Source organism: Poromitra crassiceps (genome assembly GCF_964638095.1).
Source record: "Poromitra crassiceps genome assembly, chromosome: 1".
Taxonomy (NCBI): Eukaryota; Metazoa; Chordata; class Actinopteri; order Beryciformes; family Melamphaidae; genus Poromitra; species Poromitra crassiceps.
The window spans coordinates 92141487-92165226 of record NC_139623.1 but is presented as its reverse complement, the minus strand read 5'-3'; the positions used below and the strand labels follow the sequence as shown (position 1 = coordinate 92165226).

Below are 23740 nucleotides of genomic sequence, written 5' to 3'. Positions count from 1 at the left end.
GATCCTGACATAGACAAAGAAACTGAAAGTAGCCTAGTCCACTACTTCTTGACTTTATCGATGTCTTTATAATGAAATACTTTTTCATTGATGTAGGCTATGTAATTCAAACAAGTCGAAGTGCAACAAGCTGTTATCAAGTGTCTTTGCTCAGATTTGCATGGCAACTGTTGCTTCTACCAGGAAATTCCAGGACGCGCTGCATGTGCACGGTGCCATCTGAGTCATGAGGAGGGCCGTCCTCCTGTGTGTATAAATACTTGGCACCTCACTGCCACTGTACACCACGCTCAACTGACAGTACTGCAGCATCAAAGATAAAGACATGGCACCAACCACGGACAGACACTCAAAAGGTAGGCTGGCATGTTCTGTAACATGTTCTGTGGCATGTCACCATAGAACGCTTTATGAAAGAATGGAGTAATTTATGACCTACTATCCTACTGTATAAGTTTGAATTGAAATATTATGTAAAATTACATATTGTAACTTGTCAGGCCTATACGGGGAAATTACTTTTGGGAAAATATTACCTGGTGATGTAGTTCCTTTGGTCAGTAAAGATACATTTTGTGTGTGGGGGTGTTTGGACAAAATTCAACATGGTGGGAAAGCTTGTGGGTGGAAATGGGAGTGGCCTTTATGCATAGATGCAACTTGGCTTAATGAAATCAGCAATCAAATAATTTGGTTCCTATGATCTACACTCACTGAGTTATATAGCCTTTTAAAATTTGAATTTGAATTTAACTTCTGAAATGTTGCTATAGCGCGCCTATAGGCGAAATAATAATAATAATAATAACAACAACAACAACAACAACAACAACAACAACAACAATATAATAGTAGTAGCAGCCTAGTAGTAGCTCAGAGTACATACAGTACTTGCACACATGACGTTTGGTTACCATAGGCATAGGACAGTATACGTTCCTAAGGCTGGACAGTTGAGTAAACCTTGGAAATCAATTAACCTTAAAATGGTGTGGATTCTCAAAAAACTGCAATGGGACTTTTTTTGTGCAGTGCAGTCCACACATGCTGTGTGTTGTGGTTTGGTGAAGATTGGACAATTTGTGGGAGAAGTAGCGAAAAACAGTTTTGGACAAAATTCAAAATGGTGGAAAATCTTGTAGACAAAAATGGGTGGGGCCTGTACGTGGACGTGTTGGAGGAGATTATAAAAATGGGACAGGTCAGGCCACAGTTTTGGGATTTAAAATGTTGCTGTAGTGCCCCCTATAGGCAAAATGAAAATTGTATATATATTTTTTATATAGAGCTACTACTGCATATTGTATAATATACAGTAGTAGCTCAGAGTAGGCTACATACATGCACACCTATGCAATATTTATTATATATATTTACAATAGAGCGATGTGTTCCTGAATTATGAAATAGGTGAAATAGGCCCCACTGCTCAATTAGTTTTGTGCAGGACAGTCCACACATGCTGTGTGTTATGGTTTGGTGCCTATATGGATGGATGCAGAATGAACCAATGAATCCAGGGAAAGTGGAATTTTGATTGTGGCCCATACGGTTCAGAAGTTATAGGCCAAAAGGTAAAGTTGCTATAGCGCCACCATCTGGTCGACACATGGGGGTCTAGCCTTGCCTGAATAGTGGGGGGGCCATAGGAATGAAATAGATGAAAACATGCACATCCATGGACCGAGACTTCGGGTAGGTGCTGAGACGGAAACAGTGTAACAGTGAAATAAATGCAAAAAACGCTCGCACACTAGCAGGACTCCTTTTTTGAATGCTTTATTGCACCAAGTGATAACGTTTCGAGCCAAAGCAGCTCTTCGTCAGACAGTTTGAACAAAGGTGAGACGCCATCTTAAATACAGTAATCACCTGATGAAACAGAGGTCACATGATTGAACAACGCAGCTGTGTCTAATAACAATCAGTCAAAGGAGTGAAGATCCTAGACTCCATATGTCATACAAGGAGAAAATCAACAGTATAGTCAAGTATATCTGTCATCACATGAGTGAAGAAAAAATCAATACAGCAGTACGTTTCTTGTGGTGTAATTAGGCGACTCAACCTATGTAAAGGTGCAAGAACAACAGTGTTAAGCAACAAGCCATATATACATAATAATACATAATAATACATAACAATTAATCGTTAACCAGCAATGCATATATATATAGACACAAACTACAACACTTTTTTTATATATACCACACTATACAAAGGAGCACACTGGAATAGACATCTGATAATGCACATTAATCACACATCTGTTTTATAAGAAGGGGCGAATGTCCATCTCCTCATTTAAACCTAGGAACCATAGGAACCCACCTGCCAAATGTGGTTGTTCTGGGACTACATTGGGACATTATTACAGTGTGACGGACGGACGGACGGACGGATGAACGGACAGATGGACAGACAGACCGAGACCAATGTCTCGTCCTTGGGTCTCTGACCAGTGGGAGACAATAAACACATGTCCTTTTTTAACCATAAGGTTAAATATTACAGGGAAAATACATGAAAATGACTCCATAGCTGTTCACCACCACCCCACGTACTGAACTGGAATCACAATGACAATTAAACTAAATCAATCCATCCAACAAAACAACTTAGCTGAAGCCAGAGATCACTGCTTGTGGCTGTACTTTAAACTAAATGTGAGTCATAAATCTTTGCACATGCACAGCTGCTCTAATACTGCTCAGGCAAGCCAGCATAGTAATACAGATCACTGCAAGTGCAACAAAAACTATCAAACCATTTTCTGATGCAGTTTGGTTGAGATCCATGGGCAATACTAGCTATAGGCCTAGTACCGTACCGCTAATCCTATAATGCATTTTAGAGAGAGATTATACAAATATCACAAAGCTGTTACTCCCTACAGGAATATTATAGTGACACCACAGAGGGTAAAAAAAAACATAAGGTATGATTAAGTGAACAATAGATTCACTAAAGAATACAGCAAGTATAGGAATATAATAGGATCATACAGTGATACAATACCATAGATAAAATACCAAGTCATAAACTCACAGCAGGCTATTGGTCCTATATTATAGTATTATCATATTGACTTCTCTTTGGAGTTGTCAGTTCAAATTAAACACAGTCAGTCAGACTTCAGTCATTATTATCTATGGGAGCATCATTTAATCATCTATATTTAATTGTTTTTAAGCAATATCACAGGAGAGGGAGTGCTGTTGTACTAGCTATATCATCATGGCTGTGATTTGATTACACAGCCGAAGAGTACACACAAATCTAACTTCATTGGCACCTATTAGCGACAGCAATATGGATACATTTGACAGTAATTATGAACGGTCACCCGAGGCGGAAAATTGGGAAGAAAGTTGAAATCATCTATGCTAAAGTAACAAAAAAAAAGTAGCTAGCTCTGGAAACTGTTTAGGCCTACTCAGGGGCGGTTCTAGGCCTTTTTTGGGTGGGCTTTAGCCCACCCAAAAATAGTCTCAGCCCACCCAAAAAAATAGAGGCATTTTTTTTTTTCCCCCCTCTCCAAATCCATGGTGGTCATTAGTAGCAGTTTCTGACTACACTCAATGCGCTGTATGCGTGCCCCCCCCCCCCCTCTCTATGTTCTTAGGGTGGGCTGAGACAAAAATTTAGGGGGGTTCAGCGGCCCACCCGAAAAGTTTCTAGAACCGCGGCTGCGCAGGCGCTCCCTCCTCCATCTATCTGCCTAATCCCACATCACTTCACACAGGTCACACACACAGTACAGCAGCGAAGTGGTCCTCCACAGTCCACACAATCTTTCTCCCCACTCATGATCAATGAAACTGTGAGGTGAGCATTGAGCAGTCAGAGTCGTTAGTAGTTACTTAATTAGCGCATATTGATATGCAAATTAGCGCATAACGTTGTTTCGTAGGCTAAACAAAAGAACTTGTCGCTGTGCCTGCCAGACAAACAGGTGGACTGGAGGAAGGTAGGTAGGCTACCATGGCACCAGCCAGCCATGTCATGCTAGCTCGCAGTAAAGCGGGTGTAAATGGATGCAATGTTTTTTGAGAAACATATGGGCATAAGTGACAAACATATTTTCAAACAGGTCCCTTGTTATCTGAATGAAATTAAGCCCTTCAGAATCGTAATAGTCAGTGTTTCCCATACACTGATCTATTTGTGGTGGTACACCCTACATAGATTTTGACCCCCACAAATACTGCCACATATTAATTTCAACTAGTTGACTGCAAACTCCTGCTTTAGTGCTTACAGTATATTATTATCTTGTCAGAATATTATTCCAGCCAATAAGTTAGGAAGTTCCCTTTTGATTTAATTTTACTTTTGTTTTGCCTACAAAGCAAAATGTTACTTTACTTGAAACTCCCCTGAAGTGATTTTGGAATTATTTATGCAAGCATAATTCTACCATATAGTAACCTGTATGCAGAATATATATAGTATATATAGGGAAACAATTATTTTTTCATCGCTGTAAAACCACAGAACGGTAAAGAAGATATTGATGTGTGTAGTTCTTCATAGATCTAGTCTCTTCATTTTGATCTCAAAGTGCGCCAGTTTGATCCATTTTTACTTGAAACTGTACAAAATTTTCAAACACACAAAGTTGTCACTCAACTATCATGTTGTCACTCAACTGGAAATTATGTCAGGCAGTTGCTTGACTGTGATGTCATCAGGTAGTTGTGCTGTAGTCATTTAAGATGTACAGTAGTGACCTAAGAGGTCACCTGGAAGTGATGTCACTCCGGCAGTTGTGTGTGTGTTGAATGCATTTGCATTTCCTCAACTGTGATGTTTTGGGGTCACGGCTCAAAAAGGTTGAGAAGCAGTGATCTACAGCATCATCTAACAGCATGCTGCCTATGGGGTTTGTATGAAACAGTGTTGCATTGTTGCATTGAATCATGTCAAAGGGAGGAAGCTCTTTTGTCTGTTCTCACGTAAGAACAAATAAAAAGTGACAAAGATGCAGTGATATTTAATTGGCATCTGGGCCATGACAGGTCCTTGGCAGATTAAACAAAGACAACACAGAAACTTAACAGTGGCAGGAATCTTCAGGTGATACTCCCACACAAAACCCTTTCAGCTGCCAGCTGGCTGCCATAGCAAAGAACTGAACTGTTACAGCATAAGGTGCACTGCTTCTGGAATGTGACAAAAGTGTCAGTGACAGCCATTAAGAACAACATTATCTCTATCAGGCATGGAGCAGAGGCTAAAACAGAAACTAAACTTTTTGGGCGATATTGTTATGATAAGTCATAGAAAACATCACAGTAACAGGGAAAATTAAAATGTTTCGGGGCATTTTGGATAATTTCCAGTGCAAATTTAGCAATTGCAATAGCATTTTTATTTATTCAGGGACCAGGAGGCAATTTGATGTTTCACATGCTTGTGCAGTGTAGGCTCACTCTCCTCAATAAAAACAAATCACACCCGGGTGTTGAAGTTAAGAGAGTATGAGTGTACTCTCTGAAAATACCTTGAAAGTGTTATCATTTATATGGTCCCCCCCTCAGTTGACTTTATAGCATCGTCTGATTTTTCTTTCCGACCAAATGTACAGTAGAGCACATTTCAATTGAAAACTCTCCTCCTTGTACTACCGTGGCTCCTTTTTCCTCTGATAGCCTGCTGGAACCTCCTGTAATTGGTCAGAAAATCCAAACCATCCAAAAAATATTTTCACGCTACAAATGAACCGAACCATGGTCCAGTTTGATCCGGACAGAGACATCCACCTCTCTTCATCGGACCAAGATTCGGCTGTTTGCGAGAGGTTGGATTGGAGGGTGGTTTTGTATCAAAATGGAAAGTCCGGACCAAACAAGGTAGATGTGCAAGCCCCCTAACAGTGATGTTATTCCTAATTAAGGTCAGGCCTGGCCTCATGCAGAATCTAAGCTGCTGAGAATGAGTGATGCCAAGCAGAGTAGGGATAGTGTGTGTGTGTGTGTGTGTGTGTGTGTGTGTGTGTGTGTGTGTGTGTGTGTGTGTGTGTGTGTGTGTGTGTGTGTGTGTGTGTGTGTGTGTGTGTGTGTGTGTGTGTGTGTGTGTGTGTGTGTGTGTGTGCGCGCACGTGCGTGCGTTTTGTGTGTGGTTGTTTTCTTTCCTGTCAAACAAGTTTTCTTTTCTCTTATTTCCTCTCAGACATTTTGTCTTTCCTGTCAAACAAGCCCCCGTGTCTCTTTAAATGCAGTCTACATGATTGCCTGGCACTGGCACTCTTGTTTGTCCCTGTGGTTACAGGCAGACGTGCTTCAGAAATACACAGAAATGATCAGAAATAGCTATATCAGTCATTAGTCAAACTAGGCTACTAGTGCTAAGCTGTTTGTTAATGGGTCTGTTGATATGCAAATGCACACTAGCATAATGCTAAGTGGCCAGCCATTTTGGTAATGTGTTAAATCGTAGCCAATGTTTAGAATAGCCACTGATATGCCTGTTGGAGTGTTGCTTGCTATGTGTGAAGGTTAGCTTTATTCATGGTTGCCATACAGTTTATAAAGTTAATTCCTTTAACTTCTTTGGTACCTCATTAACCTCAAGTCACTCTTAGATTATTGTTTTATTGATTTTGTGTGGAGGTGGAGAACAGAGGAACTGTGAGAAGAAGCTGTATCTGCTAGAAGTACACACACACAGAAGAAGAAGAAGAAGAAGAAGAAGAAGAAGATGAAGAAGAAGAAGAAGAAGAAGAAGAAGAAGAAGAAGAAGAAGAAGAAGAAGAAGAAGAAGAAGAAGAAGAAGAGTGAATCTGATAAATTGATTAAGTTTCTTCATAGATCTAGTCTCTTCATTTTGATCTCAACGTGCACCAGATTGATACATTTTTACTTTAAAATGTAAAAAAAAATCTCCCGGGGGGCTGCGGTTTGGGGCTGAGCCCACCCAAAGGTGTCATCCTAAAACCGCCCCTGGGCCTACTGTTGCTTGGCAGAACTTGGTAGTGCAATCCTGTGGTAACTTGTTGGTGGAGACAAATAACAGACGCAAATCATCTGTTGTCTCGAATTACTTGGAAAAATACTATTATTACTTGGTAGTGTTTATACAACTGTTGTCACACTCGAGGGTTGTGCTGTTAGTTGTAGTTGTAGTTGCAGTAGGCTATATCAACACTCCCTCTCGTATGATATTGCAAAATATGACACAAAGACCAAGAGTTTCAGATGTTTGTGTCACCATCAGCACCATCACATTTCCCCATCAGGAGTGGCCAAGCTATTGTACATACTGTATTCTTCTGCAATTGAAGCATTCTTGCCCGAAGCAAGAATGGGCGATAACCAGTCTGGAACTGGAAGCCTGTTTAGGAGAATACAATATTCTTATTATTATTGATGAGACATCACTCAATCTAGGAAGGACTCACTCATTAAATTATTATTATTTTTTTTTTATTATTTTCAACTTTTTGAACAACATATGAACAAGACAAACAAACAGGCTCAGACACGGGAAACAAAAGGGGAAAAAAATTACAAGAGGGAGGAAAAAAACAAGCGGTATTGTGCCCGGAATCCCGCACAGGGGGTCCATGAGAAACCAGTCCGGCAAATCACCCGTCACCCCCAACCTCAACGAGGTAGGCCAGAAATGGGTCCCAACAGAGAATTTCTTAAGTGAGTCGGTCCTCAGGAACCGAAGTCTCCGTCCATCCATCCAAGTTCATCTTGCCATGCTTCTCTAATCCTCTCAGCTCATGGTGCAGTCATCAAACACACATCTAGAGGTGTTTGGAGTGAGGAGGGCCTAGCAAAACATCGAAAAAAGCATGTTCATTTGGGAGCGCTTCAAAGGTTTGAATCTTGGAACGAACATAATTTCTGATTTGCAGGAATCTGAGCCAGTCCGTACCGGGCAACTCAAACTTCCCTTTCAGTAGATCAAAGGATGACCATCTATGTATAGGTCTTTGATGGGAGCCAGACAGCTCTCACTCCAGGTATTCACTCATTAAGTTATTGACATATGCATCAAAGTGCTCAGTCCTGGATTTCTTGCCCTTGCAGAGGAGAGCTCCAGTGAGAGCCAGGGTCCTGTGGTGGATCCAGAGCCTCCAGTAAAGAGTTCTCCGGTTTTGATAGACGGGATTTCCCTGAACGGCCCCGCTGTGGACCTGCATGCAGCAGAGAGCTTCATCCAGCAATCCATGGCCATCATCATGGAGGATGCAGTGAGGAAGGCCACCGATGTCAGAGAAAAGGTATTGAAAATGTACTCATTTACCTTTCTTTCTTTAGATTGTATAGACCTTATTCGCTAACCCTGGACGGCACCATATTGTTGACATACCGTCCTGCACGCACAGCGCTGCTGCAGCTGACAACTAGTAACAGCCTTATTGTCGTTTCTGTTCCATTACAAAATAGCGATGTTGATGACAGCAATAAAAACCCCAGTTTGTATGCTGCCGTTAATGCCTGTAATAATAAACAAAAGAAAAAAGGAGGTGAACAGACTTTGCTGTGAGGAGCTGTCAGAAAGCTTCACCTGTCTCTCCTAACTATCCACACATCTCCTGTGCTGACATATCCTCAGTCTCGCTCCCTTCACGTCTGTAGACGGTAGGGATAGAAACAAACCACGGGGACATTTGCTGTCATTACTAGAGCCATGTATAACGCAGGTCACCATCCGAACACAACAGGAACGATACAGGTAACGCTAGCGGTGGCTAGCTTCCTATAAACGCTGCTCTTACATAGGCTGTCACTTGAGCACTGCAGCGCCATGTCAACAACATGGCGGCGGTGGGCGTGCCCATACGTGAGTTACGTCAGTCGAATAAGGTCTATTCAAGCAAGAGTTACAATTAAGAACAGATTATTCACAATGGTGGCGTGTCTCCAGTTGGTAAGGATGTGGGGTGATTTTGTTATACTGTTAACAACAACACGATCAAAGTAAATCAACATACAGTACATCGGTAGTAGTGGTAATAGCTGTTGATCCTTGACTGTGAGATCTCGTTTCATCCTGACCAGGTGTGTGAGTGGCGTTCCCCAGAGCAGCTGAAGGAGCTGCTGGACCTGGAGCTGGGAGATGGAGGCGAGGCGCAGTCCAAGATCCTGCAGCGCTGCAGAGATGCCATCAGATACAGCGTCAAGACCAGTACGACCAGTAGAACTAATAGAACTTCAGTAGATGAAGAGATAGCATTCATACTGGAATGTTATCCATGCAAAAATGGATCTTAAAAATGTGAAATGACAACTAGAAGAAAGGGAGAGAGATGTAGTAGTGAAATGGCAACAGAGAAACTGTCTCAGTCCCATGCTAGCTACTGTATGTGAGAGGTTTTTGGGCAGTGACCCTTGCGACCCCCATCCTGCCCCATTCACCCTCCCCAACACCAGAATAACTCCGCAGACCTGGCAGACTCCTGCTCTCCAGGATCAAGTCATGTCCTGCAGAAATAGATGGAGGGGGCAGCTACGTGGTTTTAGGGGTCAGAGAACGTAACCTCAGTGAAACATGTTTTGTTTTATTGATCCATTTTATTGATCCATAGCTATCCCTATGAGAATGCATTGAGTGATTACGAAAGGTCTTGATATTTTACACTGTTGTCAGCTCTTCTACAAAGACAGGAAATGATTTACACTTGCATAAAATGACCCATTCATCAGATTGTGAGCATTATCTGTTTGTTTGTGTTACTTGTGCAGCCCATCCTCGTTTCTTCAACCAGCTGTATGCAGGGATGGAGCCCTACTCCATGGTGGGAAGCTTCATCATAGAGGCCCTCAAACCCAGTCTGTGAGTCACAGCTCATTGTAATCAGCTGTACATGTTTTAGTCAAGGGATCCAGTAGGATTCTATATGTATTTAATGGAAGTTAGAAACCATGAATATGTTGTTTTTTGTCAGGTACACATATGAGGTGGCTCCAGTCTTCACCCTGATTGAGGAGGCTGTGCTGGCGAAGATGATAGAGATGATCGGCTGGGAGGAAGGAGATGGACTCTTCAACCCAGGTACTGTCATCTCATCATAACCCGCATTTTACATTTGTGACTCCTAAGACAATATAATTTCACAATCACTTTTCTTTATTGTTACCTAATCCATTAGTTTCCTGAAAATGTGTCACAACCATGGTCTTTTTCAAATCAATGAAATAACTCATCCGCTCATGCCATCTTATCTACTAGAATAATATGCCTTTGCTCGTAACACTCAAATGAAAGTCACCTTGTGTGCTGTTTTTCCTCCAGGTGGCTCAATGTCCAATATGTATGCCATGAACATAGCCAGGTTTCACCACTGCCCAGACGTGAAAGAGCTTGGCCTCTCTGCCGTCCCACGGCTGGTCATGTTCACATCAAAGGAGGTAGGAGTTTATAGGAACTTACCAAACCTTGAGTCAGAAACGGCACTTCCTATGTGATGTAGTTCCTGTTCAAACAGGATATTGGGGCGGGACAATGCTCAGGATCATTCAAACATTAGAGAGAAAGTCAGTTTTATCTGATGAAAGGGTGGAGGGGTGGGATTGTTCAAAAGTTCCCACTAAAGATTTTCTGTCATTTTTGGGGGGCATAAAATGTCAAATAGGTGTATTACTATCAATACTATCAATAGTGGTATTAATAATTTGGTTAAACCTGTCAAGGCCTTTACCCTGGCGCTGATTATTTCAAATTAAAGTGTATAGGAGGCTAGTTTGATGATGATGATGTGGATTTTGTTGCTGATTGAAAAACATTAATATTCATTTTGTATTAAGTTTGGGTCACTTTGTTGATACTGTATGACTCGTCTATGTCGACCTTCATTTGGCAAACAAGACCAGTGGATATAATCATGTCTTTTCATTTACACTTTCAAATAAATAACGTCAACCAAAGAAAAAGACCTAGAGTATTGTATATAACCTCGATAAGTGTAAATAAAATATTGTATATTGTTGTTGTCTGCTCTCTTTCAGTGCCACTACTCTGTCTCCAAAGCAGCAGCGTTTCTGGGCATCGGCACTAAGAATGTTTACGTGATACCATCTGACAAGAGGTAAACTACTTTCTAGAGCTATGTTTACAACAACATACTTTCTATATTCGGCCTTGCTTCACTGGAAACAGATTAAATTCTCCACAGATGGAGTGACTGGTTCATTCATCCTCTCACCCACTGAATCATACATTTCTTTGTTGTTTGTCAGAGGGAAGATGATTCCCACGGTGCTGGAGGAGCAAATAATGGCTGCTCAAAGTGAGGTGAGGATGAGAATACAAATGTTGCCTACATTTCAAAGTTGAAAAAAGCAATGTGGTGAACTATAATACACACACATATATAATATAATAATAATTATATATATAATTAATTATATTATAAGTGTTATATTAAATATACTAATATAACACACTAACTGAATGTTTAGCATTTGCAATAGTCCCTTGATGTGTGTTTGTGTGTGTGTGTGTGTGTGTGTGTGTGTGTGTGTGTGTGTGTGTGTGTGTGTGTGTGTGTGTGTGTGTGTGTGTGTGTGTGTGTGTGTGTGTGTGTGTGTGTGTGTGTGTGTGTGTGTGTGTGTGTGTGTGTGTGTGTCCTCAGGGTGCAGTGCCCTTCATGGTAAATGCCACAGCTGGGACCACAGTATTGGGAGCCTTCGACCCCATAGAGGAAATTGCAGACATCTGTGAGAGACACAACCTATGGCTGCATGTGGACGTGAGTGGATGGATTAGCATATTTCATTCATTCATTCATCCATTCATTCATCCATTCATCCATCCATCCCTCCCTCCCTCCCTCAGGCATGTTGGGGAGGAGCTGCTCTAATGTCCAGGAAGCATAAACAGCTGTTAAAGGGCATCCACAGGTATTAAAGACAACAGTTTGCTGTATGACTTAGTTCTTGTAGTGCTGTCTGTCACATAGATAAGTAGTCATGTGAAAAGTGAGATCTCAACACTGATGCTGCCCTCTCTGCTGTGTTGCGTGTGTCTGATCAGGGCCAACTCTGTGGCTTGGAACCCCCACAAGATGCTGATGGCCTGTCTGCAGTGCTGTGCTTTCCTTGTCAGGGACAAAACGGTAAGATAAGCACACTTCACTATCTGATCCTGCGCTGCTCCAGATAAGCACCCTCCATGCTAAGTGCTTCTCAAACTGTTCAGCTCGTTCAGCACGAAACAGTGCCTACTCACCATCCCCATCACAGGCTGAGTACGCAGCGTGGTGAACAGTTCAGCCAAAGAAGGATTTCCCCTTTTCAGGTTGTTTATGATTGATCAGATGACAAAGCGAAAAATGAGCTGCTTAGAGTTTAAAGGTAAATAAATTTAATAAGAAGTAATTTGTACCTGCGTACTTCACAGTTAACAAACAGAAATGATTGATCAGATGAAAATAAATGGAATTAGGGGAGAATGAATGTGACCAGTAGCATTAAGCAGTAAGAAAGACCGCAGGGTTGGTCTTAGCGCTACCTTTCATTACAGCCAGATGCTCCCGCTCATTCTGGGCAGGAGTCAGATCTGAATGGCAGAGTGCAGAGTGCAGACTCCCTGCTGGCCCGGACTCATGTTGCCAGACTAAATGTGAGCTGACTCAGCAGTTTGGCCAGTCAGAAAGGGGGAGGGAGGGAGAGAGAGAGACAGAGAGAGAGAGAGAGAGAGAGAGAAGAGAGAGAGAGAGAGAGAGAGAGAGGGAGAGTGAGTGAGAGAGAGAGAGAGAGAGAAAGAGAGAGAGATTTGTCAGGAAGCCAGAATGGAGTGTGAGGGACAGAAGACAGCTGTACACCTGCTGTACTGTATGCTATTCTGCTATGCTATGTACTGTTAAATGTACGCTACATGTCATCCCATTACCTTCAGCTGATTTTGCTCCTGCAGCTTCAAGTATTTAAACAGTGACACCGGCGTGATGGAATGTAGCCAAAGCATTTTGGGATATTTGCATATTCAGGAATGCAGATGACAAAATATCTCACAGCACTGCAGACCAGAAGAAGAAACTATTCTAGCATCAACGACTGTATATATATTGATTTATTGGATGGAGCTGAGCGGTGAATCACAGGCCGTCTGTGTAAATAATAATTTGTTCTTACTGACTTGCCTGTCTAAATAAAGGTTAAATAAAATAAATAAATAAATAAACCTTATTCAGACGGCACAACACTGGGACCATTGAATCCAGTACAAATTAATTTGGGGATTTCTAATGTTTTAATATTCTACACTAATTTGGCTGGCTGTTGGAACCGTCTCGTTTCTTCTCGCCCTCGTGTCTCATGTCAAATATTTAGACCTGATAATTCCCACAAAGCGCTACTACCCCGGCTTTACTGGCTTCTGTCTGGCCCACTAACCAGTAACCAGGGTGCTAATTTGTGATCTTGTTCCAGGGTTTTGGTCTTAAAACTTTTCACACAGTAGACACACCTTGTATAAAAGCTCAAATACCCTTGAGGGTGTTCTTGTACCTTGCACATATTGCATCATCGTGGCATGAATGGAGTACCACAGGGATGATGTCTTTTTGTAGGCCAACCCAGAAGTTAACATGGCGCTAGTTCCCCTTGTCTGGAAGTCAATGGGATTTTTGTATGGGGATTTTGGTTAGATGCCTGATATAAGGTCTGTGGTTAATACAATTTTATGAAACTGTGATTTGTTCAGCAAGATAATCTTCACAAAGTGAATGCCACTTTCATTATTTATGAAGTGCAAATGCAATTTTATAAAAATCACGGTTTTCAGAAAGGCTTCAAAAATCATAAAAGTGGTGTCCATTTGTGAAAATTATCTTGGTGAACACAAAGATTGCAGTTTCATAAACCTTTTTTTAACCACAGAACTTATTTAAGGCATCTAACCAAACTCGAAGAATAAGAAAAAAGGGAAAAACACTGAAGCTCCATTACCTTTATATTAAGCCATCCAAACAAGTGTGACGTTTCGAGCGACTGCTCTTCCTCAGACATAAAAACCCTTACAAGATCCCATGTTAAATACACCTGTGACCCGATCACGTGATAGTCACACAACTCCAGAAAGGATACATAAAACCCGCAGATGCATAACTACAGACAAATAGTAGACACATATGTTTACACAACCATCAGATATATATACACAGTCAAAATAAATATAGATCAGACCCCTAGAGAATACAAGAAAAAAGATCAGGCCAAAAGATATCCACTAAACTCTCACTGTAAGAAACAAGCAACATTTCATATTTAAGTGGACAGCACAGGAGTCATGAATAGGACCACATTAGTCCCCATAGCAGTACAAAATAGACTAGGGCAGAATTTGACATGTATAAAACAATAGAACAGGTCAAAACTCAACAGGATCAAATACAAAGTCTAGTATATTAGAGAAAGGGTTTAATGCTAAAATCCTCATTTAAGCCTCTAGGGGTGAGGGTATCCAGTGTGTAGATCCAGAACAGTTCTCTCCTCAGGAGTAAAGAGTCAAGGTCGCCTCCCCTCCCGGGCAGTGAACATTCTCAATACCAATGTATCTGAGAGTGGAAACGTTATGACGAGCCTTAGTGGTATACGGCTACAGGATTCATGATTACGGATGCCAGACCTATGCTCGGGATACGGGTTTTGAGGGCTCTTGTTGTTTTCCCCACATAGGCAAGCCCATAGGGACATTGCAACATGTAAATGACATTTTGTGTTTTACATGTTATAATTCCCTTGATCTTAAACCTTTTTCCTGAGTGTGGATGTTGAAGGTCTTAGTTTTATAGGTGAAATTACATTGTTGGCAATTCCCACATCTGTAAAACTTGACTGAGGAAATGAGAGGAGGGGATGGAGGGAGCAGGTCCGATCTCACCAGCATATTACGAAGATCAGGTGTTTTTTATAGACAACATGAGGAGGGACATTAAAATGGGCTTCTAATGCCGGGTCTGTGTCTAAGATGTACCAGTGTTTTTTAATGACCTTCTCAATGTCACGTCCAACACATGAGTATTGGATGCAACAGGTGATTCTGTATTCAGGTCGTTTAGTTCTTGTCCTTTGCAGGCATTCTGATTGTGAGGTATTGGCAAAACATGCAGCTGCTTCTGTGATCCACTGCTCCCTGTAGCCCCTTCTTCTGAAACGCTTCATCAGATCTGTTGATTGTAAGTGAAAGTCCTCATCAGAACCGCAGATATGTCTAATCCGATTGAATTGAGAGATGGGGAGGCTCTTTTTAAGAGGTGTCGGGTGGTATGAGTCCCCATGTAAAAGTAAGTTTCTATCAGAAAGATAGAAGAGATAGAACATTTAAGATGTTGGTTCTGAAGATTCATAAACTCATGGAATTGCATTAATTGAGTTTTGGAGCCTGTCCATATCAAAAAGATGTTGTCCAAATACCTCTTCCAGTTGGAGATGTGATGAAAAAAGGATTAGTCTGTGAGGTAAAAATAGTAGGCCTATCTGCTTCTAACATTTTTTTTTTTTTTTTTTTTTTTACTGCTGCTGCAATTATGGGGACTAATGTGGTCATATTCATGACTCCTGTGCCTCCCATTTAAATATAAAATGTTGCTTGTTTCTTACAGTGAGAGTTTAGTGGATATCGACTCCTTTGTATATTTCTTAGGGTCATCCATCCTTAAATATAAAGGCTCCTCTCTAGACCTAGCTATTTTTAAGGTATGACAGCCTTTTGGCCTGATCTTTTTTCTTGACTATCACGTGACCGGGTCACAGGTGTATTTAACATGGCATCTTGTAAGGGTTTTTATGTCTGAGGAAAAACGTCACGCTTGTTGGATGGCTTAGTGAAAAGGTAATGGAGCTTCAGTGTGCGGACCTTCCCTTTTTTCTTATTGTACTGCTTTTTGGTTCCTGCACCTACTTTAAATTCTTTGGATGTGTGCGACTGCTTCAATTACATTGTTATCTAACCTAAACTCCACATAGAAAAAACCCATTGACTTTGAGATGAGGGAAGCATGCAGGAAGTGCTAACTTGTGTGTTTTAGGTACTCTATTATCACGTGAAAGAAGTCTCTCCTGATTATCATTGATACAGAAATGTATTCAACATTTAGTCTGACTGCAGCAGATACATGTTCCTTGTCATTGTGCTCCTCAGGGCCTTCTGCAGCGCTGCCACTCGGCACAGGCCTCCTACCTCTTCCAGCAGGATAAGTTCTACGACGTGAGCTATGACACGGGGGACAAGTCCATCCAGTGCAGCCGCAAGCCGGACTCATTCAAGTTCTGGCTCATGTGGAAGGCCTTAGGCACCAAGGAGCTGGAGTGCAGGGTGGACAGAGCCCTCGCCATGGCCAGGTCAGTCTGACAGCGTGGGAATTCAATTGTGCTATTTGTCCCCATTCACTCCAACAGAAGTATTGAGAAAGATATTGAGCCATAAAGGCTCACTTCATGAGTAAACTTTACAACATATTCATTTTGTACCAAACATTCAGGCAGTGTCTCATAGACGCTGGGTCAATGGGTCAGCATGCATGGGGGAAATCCTCCCGTTCTCCCCATTCAGCATAGTTAGCATTTAGCTGCTAGCCCAGCCCAGGCAGACAGGATCTGATATTCAACCACTGCAGTAAATGCACATCTGAACAGACATCTATGTACCTGCTCTAGAATCCCCAATCCTGTAGTGTAGAGCCGGAGCACCGTCCTTTGGTGAGTCAGCCCATTGAGATATATGAGGGGTTTCCCCCTTCCGTCTAGTCTCACGCGCCAGCCGTAGTAACATTTTGTGGGTGTTCCCACACAGACCGACTGTATCTATTTAATTGTCTTTATTGCCAAATATATAATTTCAAGATAATATCACAGAGTAACAATAATTTATAAAAGGGGCGGCTGTAGCTCAGGAGGTAGAGAGGTTCGTCCACTAATCGCTTTGGATAAAAGAGGTCGGTGGTTCGATTCCCGCTTCCTCCAGTCTGCATGTCGAAGTGTCCTTGGGCAAGATACTGAACCCGAAATTGCTCCTGATGGTGTGCCAGCACCCTGCGTGGTAGCCTGCCGCCATCGGTGTGTGTGGGTGAATGTACCTACTGATTGTAAAGCGCTTTGGGTAAAAGCGCTATATAAATGCAGGCCATTTACCATAATTTAATACAGATTTTTAGATTTGGCTCAGCAGTGATTTTAGTGCAATCGTTACATCATGCTGGAGAAATTAAGGGAAACACAACTTTGACAATGACTTTTACAGTAGAGAGCGCCCTGTAACTCAAACAGAAATAAAATGCCCAGTAGTCCTTTACAGTAAAATTATATTTATTGATAGTAACTGCGACTGAAGGCATGCAGACTGAAGAAGTGGCTGGAGTGAATTCTATGTAACATTCTATGTAGTGACTCCCATGGTTGCCACAGTAATTCCACACAGACCACGAACCAAGTCGGACTATTTATGGCACTTGGCGCAGTGCACAGGTCATGACTACTGAGCTATTTTGCCTGCCCTTTAGATGGAAAGTCCCTGAACTGAAGCTCCTGACCCTGTTCACCTTTATGGGTGAACCATAAAAAGAGATGGGTGGAGTGAGTGTTCCATCATCCATGGTTTGTGGACTCCCGTTTTGAAGCCTCCAGTTTGGGATTTTGGCCGCTGCCATCTTGTCATCTCAACTTGCACGAGACGACGCGAGACCAGGTGTTGGTCTGTGATCGGCAAGCTGTGTGATCACTGGGTGGGCGAAAATTCACCCCCCGTACAGTTTGGTGAAATTAGCTATAGGGACCAAAACCTTTTTTACTGTAAAGTCGGGCATATTAACATGGGGGTGAATGGGGAACGACTCGCTTTTGGAGCCTCAAGTGGCCATTCAAGGAACTGCAGTTTTTGGTACTTCCGCATTGGCCTCAATGCCACCAAACAAACCTGCCCCCTCAGGGTGAACCCCAGGATGACAGAGAGAGAAAGAGAGAGAGAGAGAGAGAGAGAGAGAGAGACTCAGTACAGACTCAGTGAGCACAGCCTCACCATCGAGAGAGGCCGCCACAGGCAGACCTGGCTCCCAAGAGAGGACAGACTGTGCACCGACTGCAAACAAAAGGAGGTGGAAACCGAGCTGCATTTCCTAACTACCTGCCAACTATAGACCTTATTCGACTGACGTAACTCACGTACGGGCACGCCCACCGCCGCCATATTGTTGACATTCCGCAGCGCGCTGTTTAAAAGTGACTGCCAGCTGTCATAGGTTAAGACGCTAGCCAACGTTACTTACTAGCCTATTTAATGCCGTTTTTACTGTGTCAGGAGCTATTTCACAACAGCGATAGTGTGCTGTGTAATAATACACGGCTGTAGTAATAGCAGCAATAAAAGCCCGGGTGTTAGCTACTGTCCACAAACGTGAAGGGAAAGGGAAAGAAACTAGAGGCTAACGTTAGTAGCAAACATTGGGCTCATGCAAGCAAGCGTCAGATATCAAACAAACATTCAACGTTAAGGTTATTTACCTTTGCTGTCGACAATGTTTGATGATGATGATGTCTTTGGTGGCACAAAAGTAAAAATGTCAGACCAATTGCCACAGATGAAATAGTTATAGGACTCAAGGGATTTGAAAGCCTTCAGCTCCTGAGTCGTGTATGCCAATACTGTATTCACAAGGTAGATATAAATGTCCGGTAGGCCTACGTTATACCTGGCAATATAATGAGTTATATTTACTCTAAGTCAGTTTTTTTATAGGGGTCCGCACCTCCGACCAAACTTATTTTTTCATCAATTCTCTTTGACGAAGCCATAACTGTTGCTATACGCTCGGCCAGACTACGTTACGTCTGCGGTTTGTCAACAATATGGCGCCGTCGGGGGTTATCGAATAAGGTCTATACCAAGACATCAGAGACACATACTTCCCACAGATTACAAACATCCAAAAAGACTTTGAAAACATGATGAACAACAAAAAAAATGCCATATCTGCTGGAAGAAGTACCGCAATGTGCAAACACAGCAGCACGATTTGTGAACTGTTGTGACAAGAAAAGGACATTAAACGGAACATAAACCACCCTAGAGCAGGATAGGCCCTGGGTCTGCCTCCTGCTCCTGCTGTATAGCTTTAAATACCTTTAATAAGAAAAAATGCAGTGTTTACACAAGTCCCAAATTATTTGTATTTGTATAGATCCATTTTTACACAAGCACCAAATTACTCGTAATTGTATATATAAATGTATAAATATTTTCATTCATTTTCATTACCTTTACTTGTATATATTTTGCTCAACAACCATTAAGCACAATTTTTCTCTTTGCACCTTTTAAGTCAATCCTTACCTACTCGTGTACAGCTGTTTACACACTTTATAGATCTTCAATTGTATGCCCATGCTTAACTTAACTACACTTATGTATATTATCTGATTGCAATATTACATAGGCCTAGCTGTTTACACACTTCCTAATTTAATTGTAAGCACACTCTTAAGCTAACTTTAGCTATATATCTTTAACTCTATATCTTTAACTGTACGCATGTACTGTATGCACATTTTTGTTTTTGTTTTCATTTTACACTTGCTTTGTCAATGTATATGTATGTATGTTTCTTATGCCAATAATGCCACTTTGAATTGAATTGAATTAAATTGAGAGAGAGGCACACACAGACAGAGAGAGTCATTCCTTTAGTATTCTGTGTTGTTTCATTGACTGCTGGTAGACAGTGCACTCTATTGGTTGTTTGGTGAATAACATGATAATGCTTGACTATGCGGAGGATGGAGGACTCTGAAACATTTCTGAGTATCATTCAATCATTATCAACACTTACCAAAGCTGAACAGTATATGTGACTGCAACAGCGTGAACAGGATGTGCTTAACTCTAATTTGGATACTATTCTGAAAATCATTTTTGCTTTATTTGTAGGTATCTTGCACAAGAGGTCAAGAGAAGAGAGGGGTTCAGTCTTATGATGGAGGTAAGATTTTGCAAACTCGCATTCCTGATGTCAACCAACACCACTTAATTTTAAACTAATGTTATTTGGTTAATTCCACTATTCGTCAGAAAAATATGTAAATACATGTACATGTAATAATAAGCAAACTAATTCATTCAAACTCTGCTTTTTGTCCTACAGCCTGAATATGCAAATGTTTGCTTTTGGTACATTCCACCGAGTCTGAGGAGCATGCCAGACAGTCCTGAGTTCTGGCAAAAGATCCACACTGTAAGTAACACATGCTGCCATGTTAGCATTAACAAGGAGCATTTTAACTAAACAATCAAATAAAAAAACACTCATCAGTTCTACCAAGAAGCTTGAATCATGTAGTAATTGTGTAAATCAATGGGCAGGACATAACACTATAACAGGACATAACACTATAACAGGACATAACACTATAACATGGTTTCATGCACAGGTATCCTTTAAAAAATTACGATACCAGTACCGATATCAGTACCCTTAAAGTGATACCGATACTAGAGCCCGACCGGTATATCGGTCCACCGATATTATTGGCCGATATTGGCCGATAGCCGATGTGGCTGTGTCGGTGTCGGCCGATATTGCAGATATTATTTTTTTTGTATTTTTTAAGTTATAGACAGCATGTTGTGTATATTTGATATTTTTTCTTAAATCAAGTTACATTTTATATTTGTTCTATTTGTGTTTTTGTATTTCTAGTTATTTATAATTATTACATTCCCAATTAAGTTTACTGTTTCATTGCATTTATGTCATTTTGGACAATAAAGTTTATTGGTAAGCTGTAAAATAGCCTGCCTACATTACATATCTCAAGTCATGTCAAGTCATATCTTTGTCAAGCATTTGATATTTGAGGGATCATTGCAAAAAAATTGTGTAATATAATGTGTATATAATATAAGAATATCGGCCGATATATCGATATCGGAAATTTTTCACTCCCTAATATCAGTATCGGCATCGGCCTAAGAATCAGTGTGGCCACGGGCGGCCTTAGAATGAAGAATGCTTGAAACAGAGCATTTACACAATACGCTCACGCTGTGTGCAGCATCATCATCGTCATTGTAACGGACCCTCTCTCCTCCAGGTGGGGCCAGCAGTGAAAGAGCGCATGATGAAGGTGGGCAGCATGATGGTGGGCTACCAGCCCCACGCGGACAAGGCCAACTTCTTCAGAATGATCGTCATCAGCCCCCAGGCCGGCAGGGAGGACATGGACTTTGTGCTGGATGAGATCCACCGCCTGGGAAAGGACTTGTGATGAACTGAGGCAGGCTTCTGGCCAACAGTCTGCTATTGAAGCTCCTCTCTTCTCCCCCTGTTCATCCATCCTGCAGTGGAAGGACTTGTGGACTATTGTACCAAGTTGGGATGTTGGTAGAGAGAGAGTGTTTTTGCACTGAGGGGATGCTGATCACTCTGATTGCAATTTGTTAGTGTCCTATTTTTGTTTCTTTTGCCCCCAGATTGTCCTTGAATGAGATCTGGCTAGAGGATAACCACCTCCTCTTCAGAACATGGGGGTCTCCAAACTTTTTTTCCTTTTCTTTCTTTCTTTCTTTCTTTCTTTCTTTCTTTCTTTCTTTCTTTCTTTCTTTCTTTCTTTCTTTCTTTCTTTCTTTCTTTCTTTCTTTCTTTCTTTCTTATCGGGGCCTCCAATAAGGCAGAGACCACATTCTGAAATCTTTTTTGTTATATAGGACAGAAATGACTATCTGCACTACTACTGGTGCTGACTGAGATAACGGAAGGCAGGTGTAATTGGTGATCCAGAGAGATCTTCCTGTACATGTCATTCTCTCTGTCAATGTGCTGTTAACATCTACTACTGTAGTAAATGAAATAACACAGTCAAAGCATTCCACATTTTGGGTGTTTGGGACCTCCTGGGACTCACTCACACACCGCTGGACTCCCCGGACCCAACTTTAGGTTTCAAAACTACTTTAGTCTTATAAAAAAAATACAAGAAACGATAGAATGTATTTTGGGATTACAACCCAGTTGCCAGTTGCCCCCCCCCCCCCCCCCCCCACACTTAAATATTTGCCTCAGGAATATAATATAATATATAATATTTTATTATATATATTTGGAAAGATATATTTATATGTAGAAATATTTGTATGGGACATGCCTTCTATTTATATGCTTCAGGGTTTACAATTTATGGAATCGTAAACGCGAAGTTACACTCATGAACTGCTGAATTAATCAAACGCAATATTTTCTTTTCTGGATGCTATATTACCTCATCTTTATTTCCTTTTTTCCTGTGAAGTACATCTTGGATATTGATTTTGTAGATCCATGCACTGTGAATAACTTAGCACAAATTTACTGACTGGTTGTGGTTCCATATCCATATTTTAATCAAATCCACACATGAGTTAGTTTACTGCTGAGGTTATGTGAATATCAATTTATTTTATGTGTCACTAGCAATATAATTGATTGTTGAATAAAAACAGAATGGAGTACTGAGTATTGAGAGAATTTGGGATTTATTACCTAATTTGAATCTGTCATATATGCGTGTGTGTGTGTGTGTGTGTGTGTGTGTGTGTGTGTGTGTGTGTGTGTGTGTGTGTGTTCTTGTATTTCTACAGTTCTGACGACCAAATGTCCTCAAAGAATCCTACAGAATTGCTCAAAGAAAAATAGCACATCCCACAAACAGACAAAGATGACAGAGTGCTTACAGATACACTTTGATTTATCTTTGCTCCACATGGTGTTTTATGCATCTGCACTAAAATAATCTGAAATGACATCTTGGATGATGAGATTTTGTTTGTCTTCTTTTGAATTCTAACACAGTCACTTGCGAACAAAGCAGTCTCTGTATCCAGTCTCTGTACACACACACACACACACACACACACACATACACACACACATACACACACACACACACACACACACACACACACACACACACACACACACACACACACACACACACACACACACACACACACACACACACACACACACACACACACACACACAGCAAACAAACAAACAAACAAAAACACACAAAATATCCTGCTGTTGTACAGCATAATTTACTGGCACAGAATGCAAGTCATTTATTTCTCCCTCTCTCATCGTGTGTCTCTCTTTGTGTCTTTATCCTCTCGTCATTAAACTCAGTAATCCTCTCTGTCTGGGGGTACGGTGGTGCAGTGGTAAGCGCTGTCGCCTCACAGCTCGAAGATCCTGGGTTCGATTCCCACCTGGGACGCTGTGAACGCTGAAGGAATGCGTGCCCGTCCGCATGTCCTCGAGTGCCCACCGCCCGGGTGGGGTCGTCAAAAGGGCCTTTCTGTGTGGCGTTTGCATGTTCTCCCCGTGCCTCCCGGGGGTTTCCTTCATATAGGAACCCCCTTCACCAAAACATGCAATATCCTGGTTGCTAATGTGGTTCCTCCTCTGGTCGTTAAGGGCGCCTGTTCGGAGGGAGGGGAACTGGTTGGAATAGCGTGAACCTCCCACGTGCTATGTCCTACCGGTGAAGCTTCCCCTGTCAGGTGAAAAGAAGCGGCTGGCTAACTGCCCATGTCTCGGAGGAAGCATGGAGCCAGTTTCGGCTCTCCCCAGATCGGCAGAGGGTGGAGTAGCAACCAGGAAATTAAATTAGCACTAATGGGGGATAAAAATGGGATAAAAAATCGGGGGGGGGGGGGGGGGAAGTAATCCTCTCTGTCTGGATGAGTCAGTCAAGCTTTTGATGCATTAAAGTGAAGGGCTTAGAGTGTAACAAAGTTAATGGATGACCAAAAT

General features: G+C 41.6%; 1 protein-coding gene across 1 annotated transcript; it reads left to right on the top strand.

Moving 5' to 3' along the window:
• The first annotated feature begins 302 nt into the window (after positions 1 to 302).
• LOC310787301 (acidic amino acid decarboxylase GADL1-like) lies at positions 303 to 22426 on the top strand. Its single transcript, XM_083648683.1, has 15 exons — positions 303 to 356; positions 8043 to 8236; positions 9018 to 9144; positions 9702 to 9792; positions 9905 to 10011; positions 10252 to 10367; positions 10965 to 11044; positions 11196 to 11250; positions 11591 to 11707; positions 11794 to 11858; positions 11992 to 12073; positions 16102 to 16301; positions 19879 to 19930; positions 20093 to 20182; positions 21042 to 22426. Exons 1-15 carry the CDS (start codon positions 326 to 328, stop codon positions 21213 to 21215), a joined length of 1581 nt encoding a protein of 526 aa, XP_083504809.1. The 5' UTR covers positions 303 to 325; the 3' UTR covers positions 21216 to 22426.
• The last annotated feature ends 1314 nt before the right edge of the window (positions 22427 to 23740 follow it).

Bases quoted from the DNA above. Each gene is read 5' to 3' on its own strand.
- LOC310787301 (XM_083648683.1), top strand. From the start codon at position 326: ATGGCACCAACCACGGACAGACACTCAAAAG. The intron at 357-8,042 runs GTAGGCTGGCAT...TTGCCCTTGCAG, and splicing joins CACGGACAGACACTCAAAAG to AGGAGAGCTCCAGTGAGAGC. The intron at 11,859-11,991 runs GTATTAAAGACA...GTGTCTGATCAG, and splicing joins CTGTTAAAGGGCATCCACAG to GGCCAACTCTGTGGCTTGGA.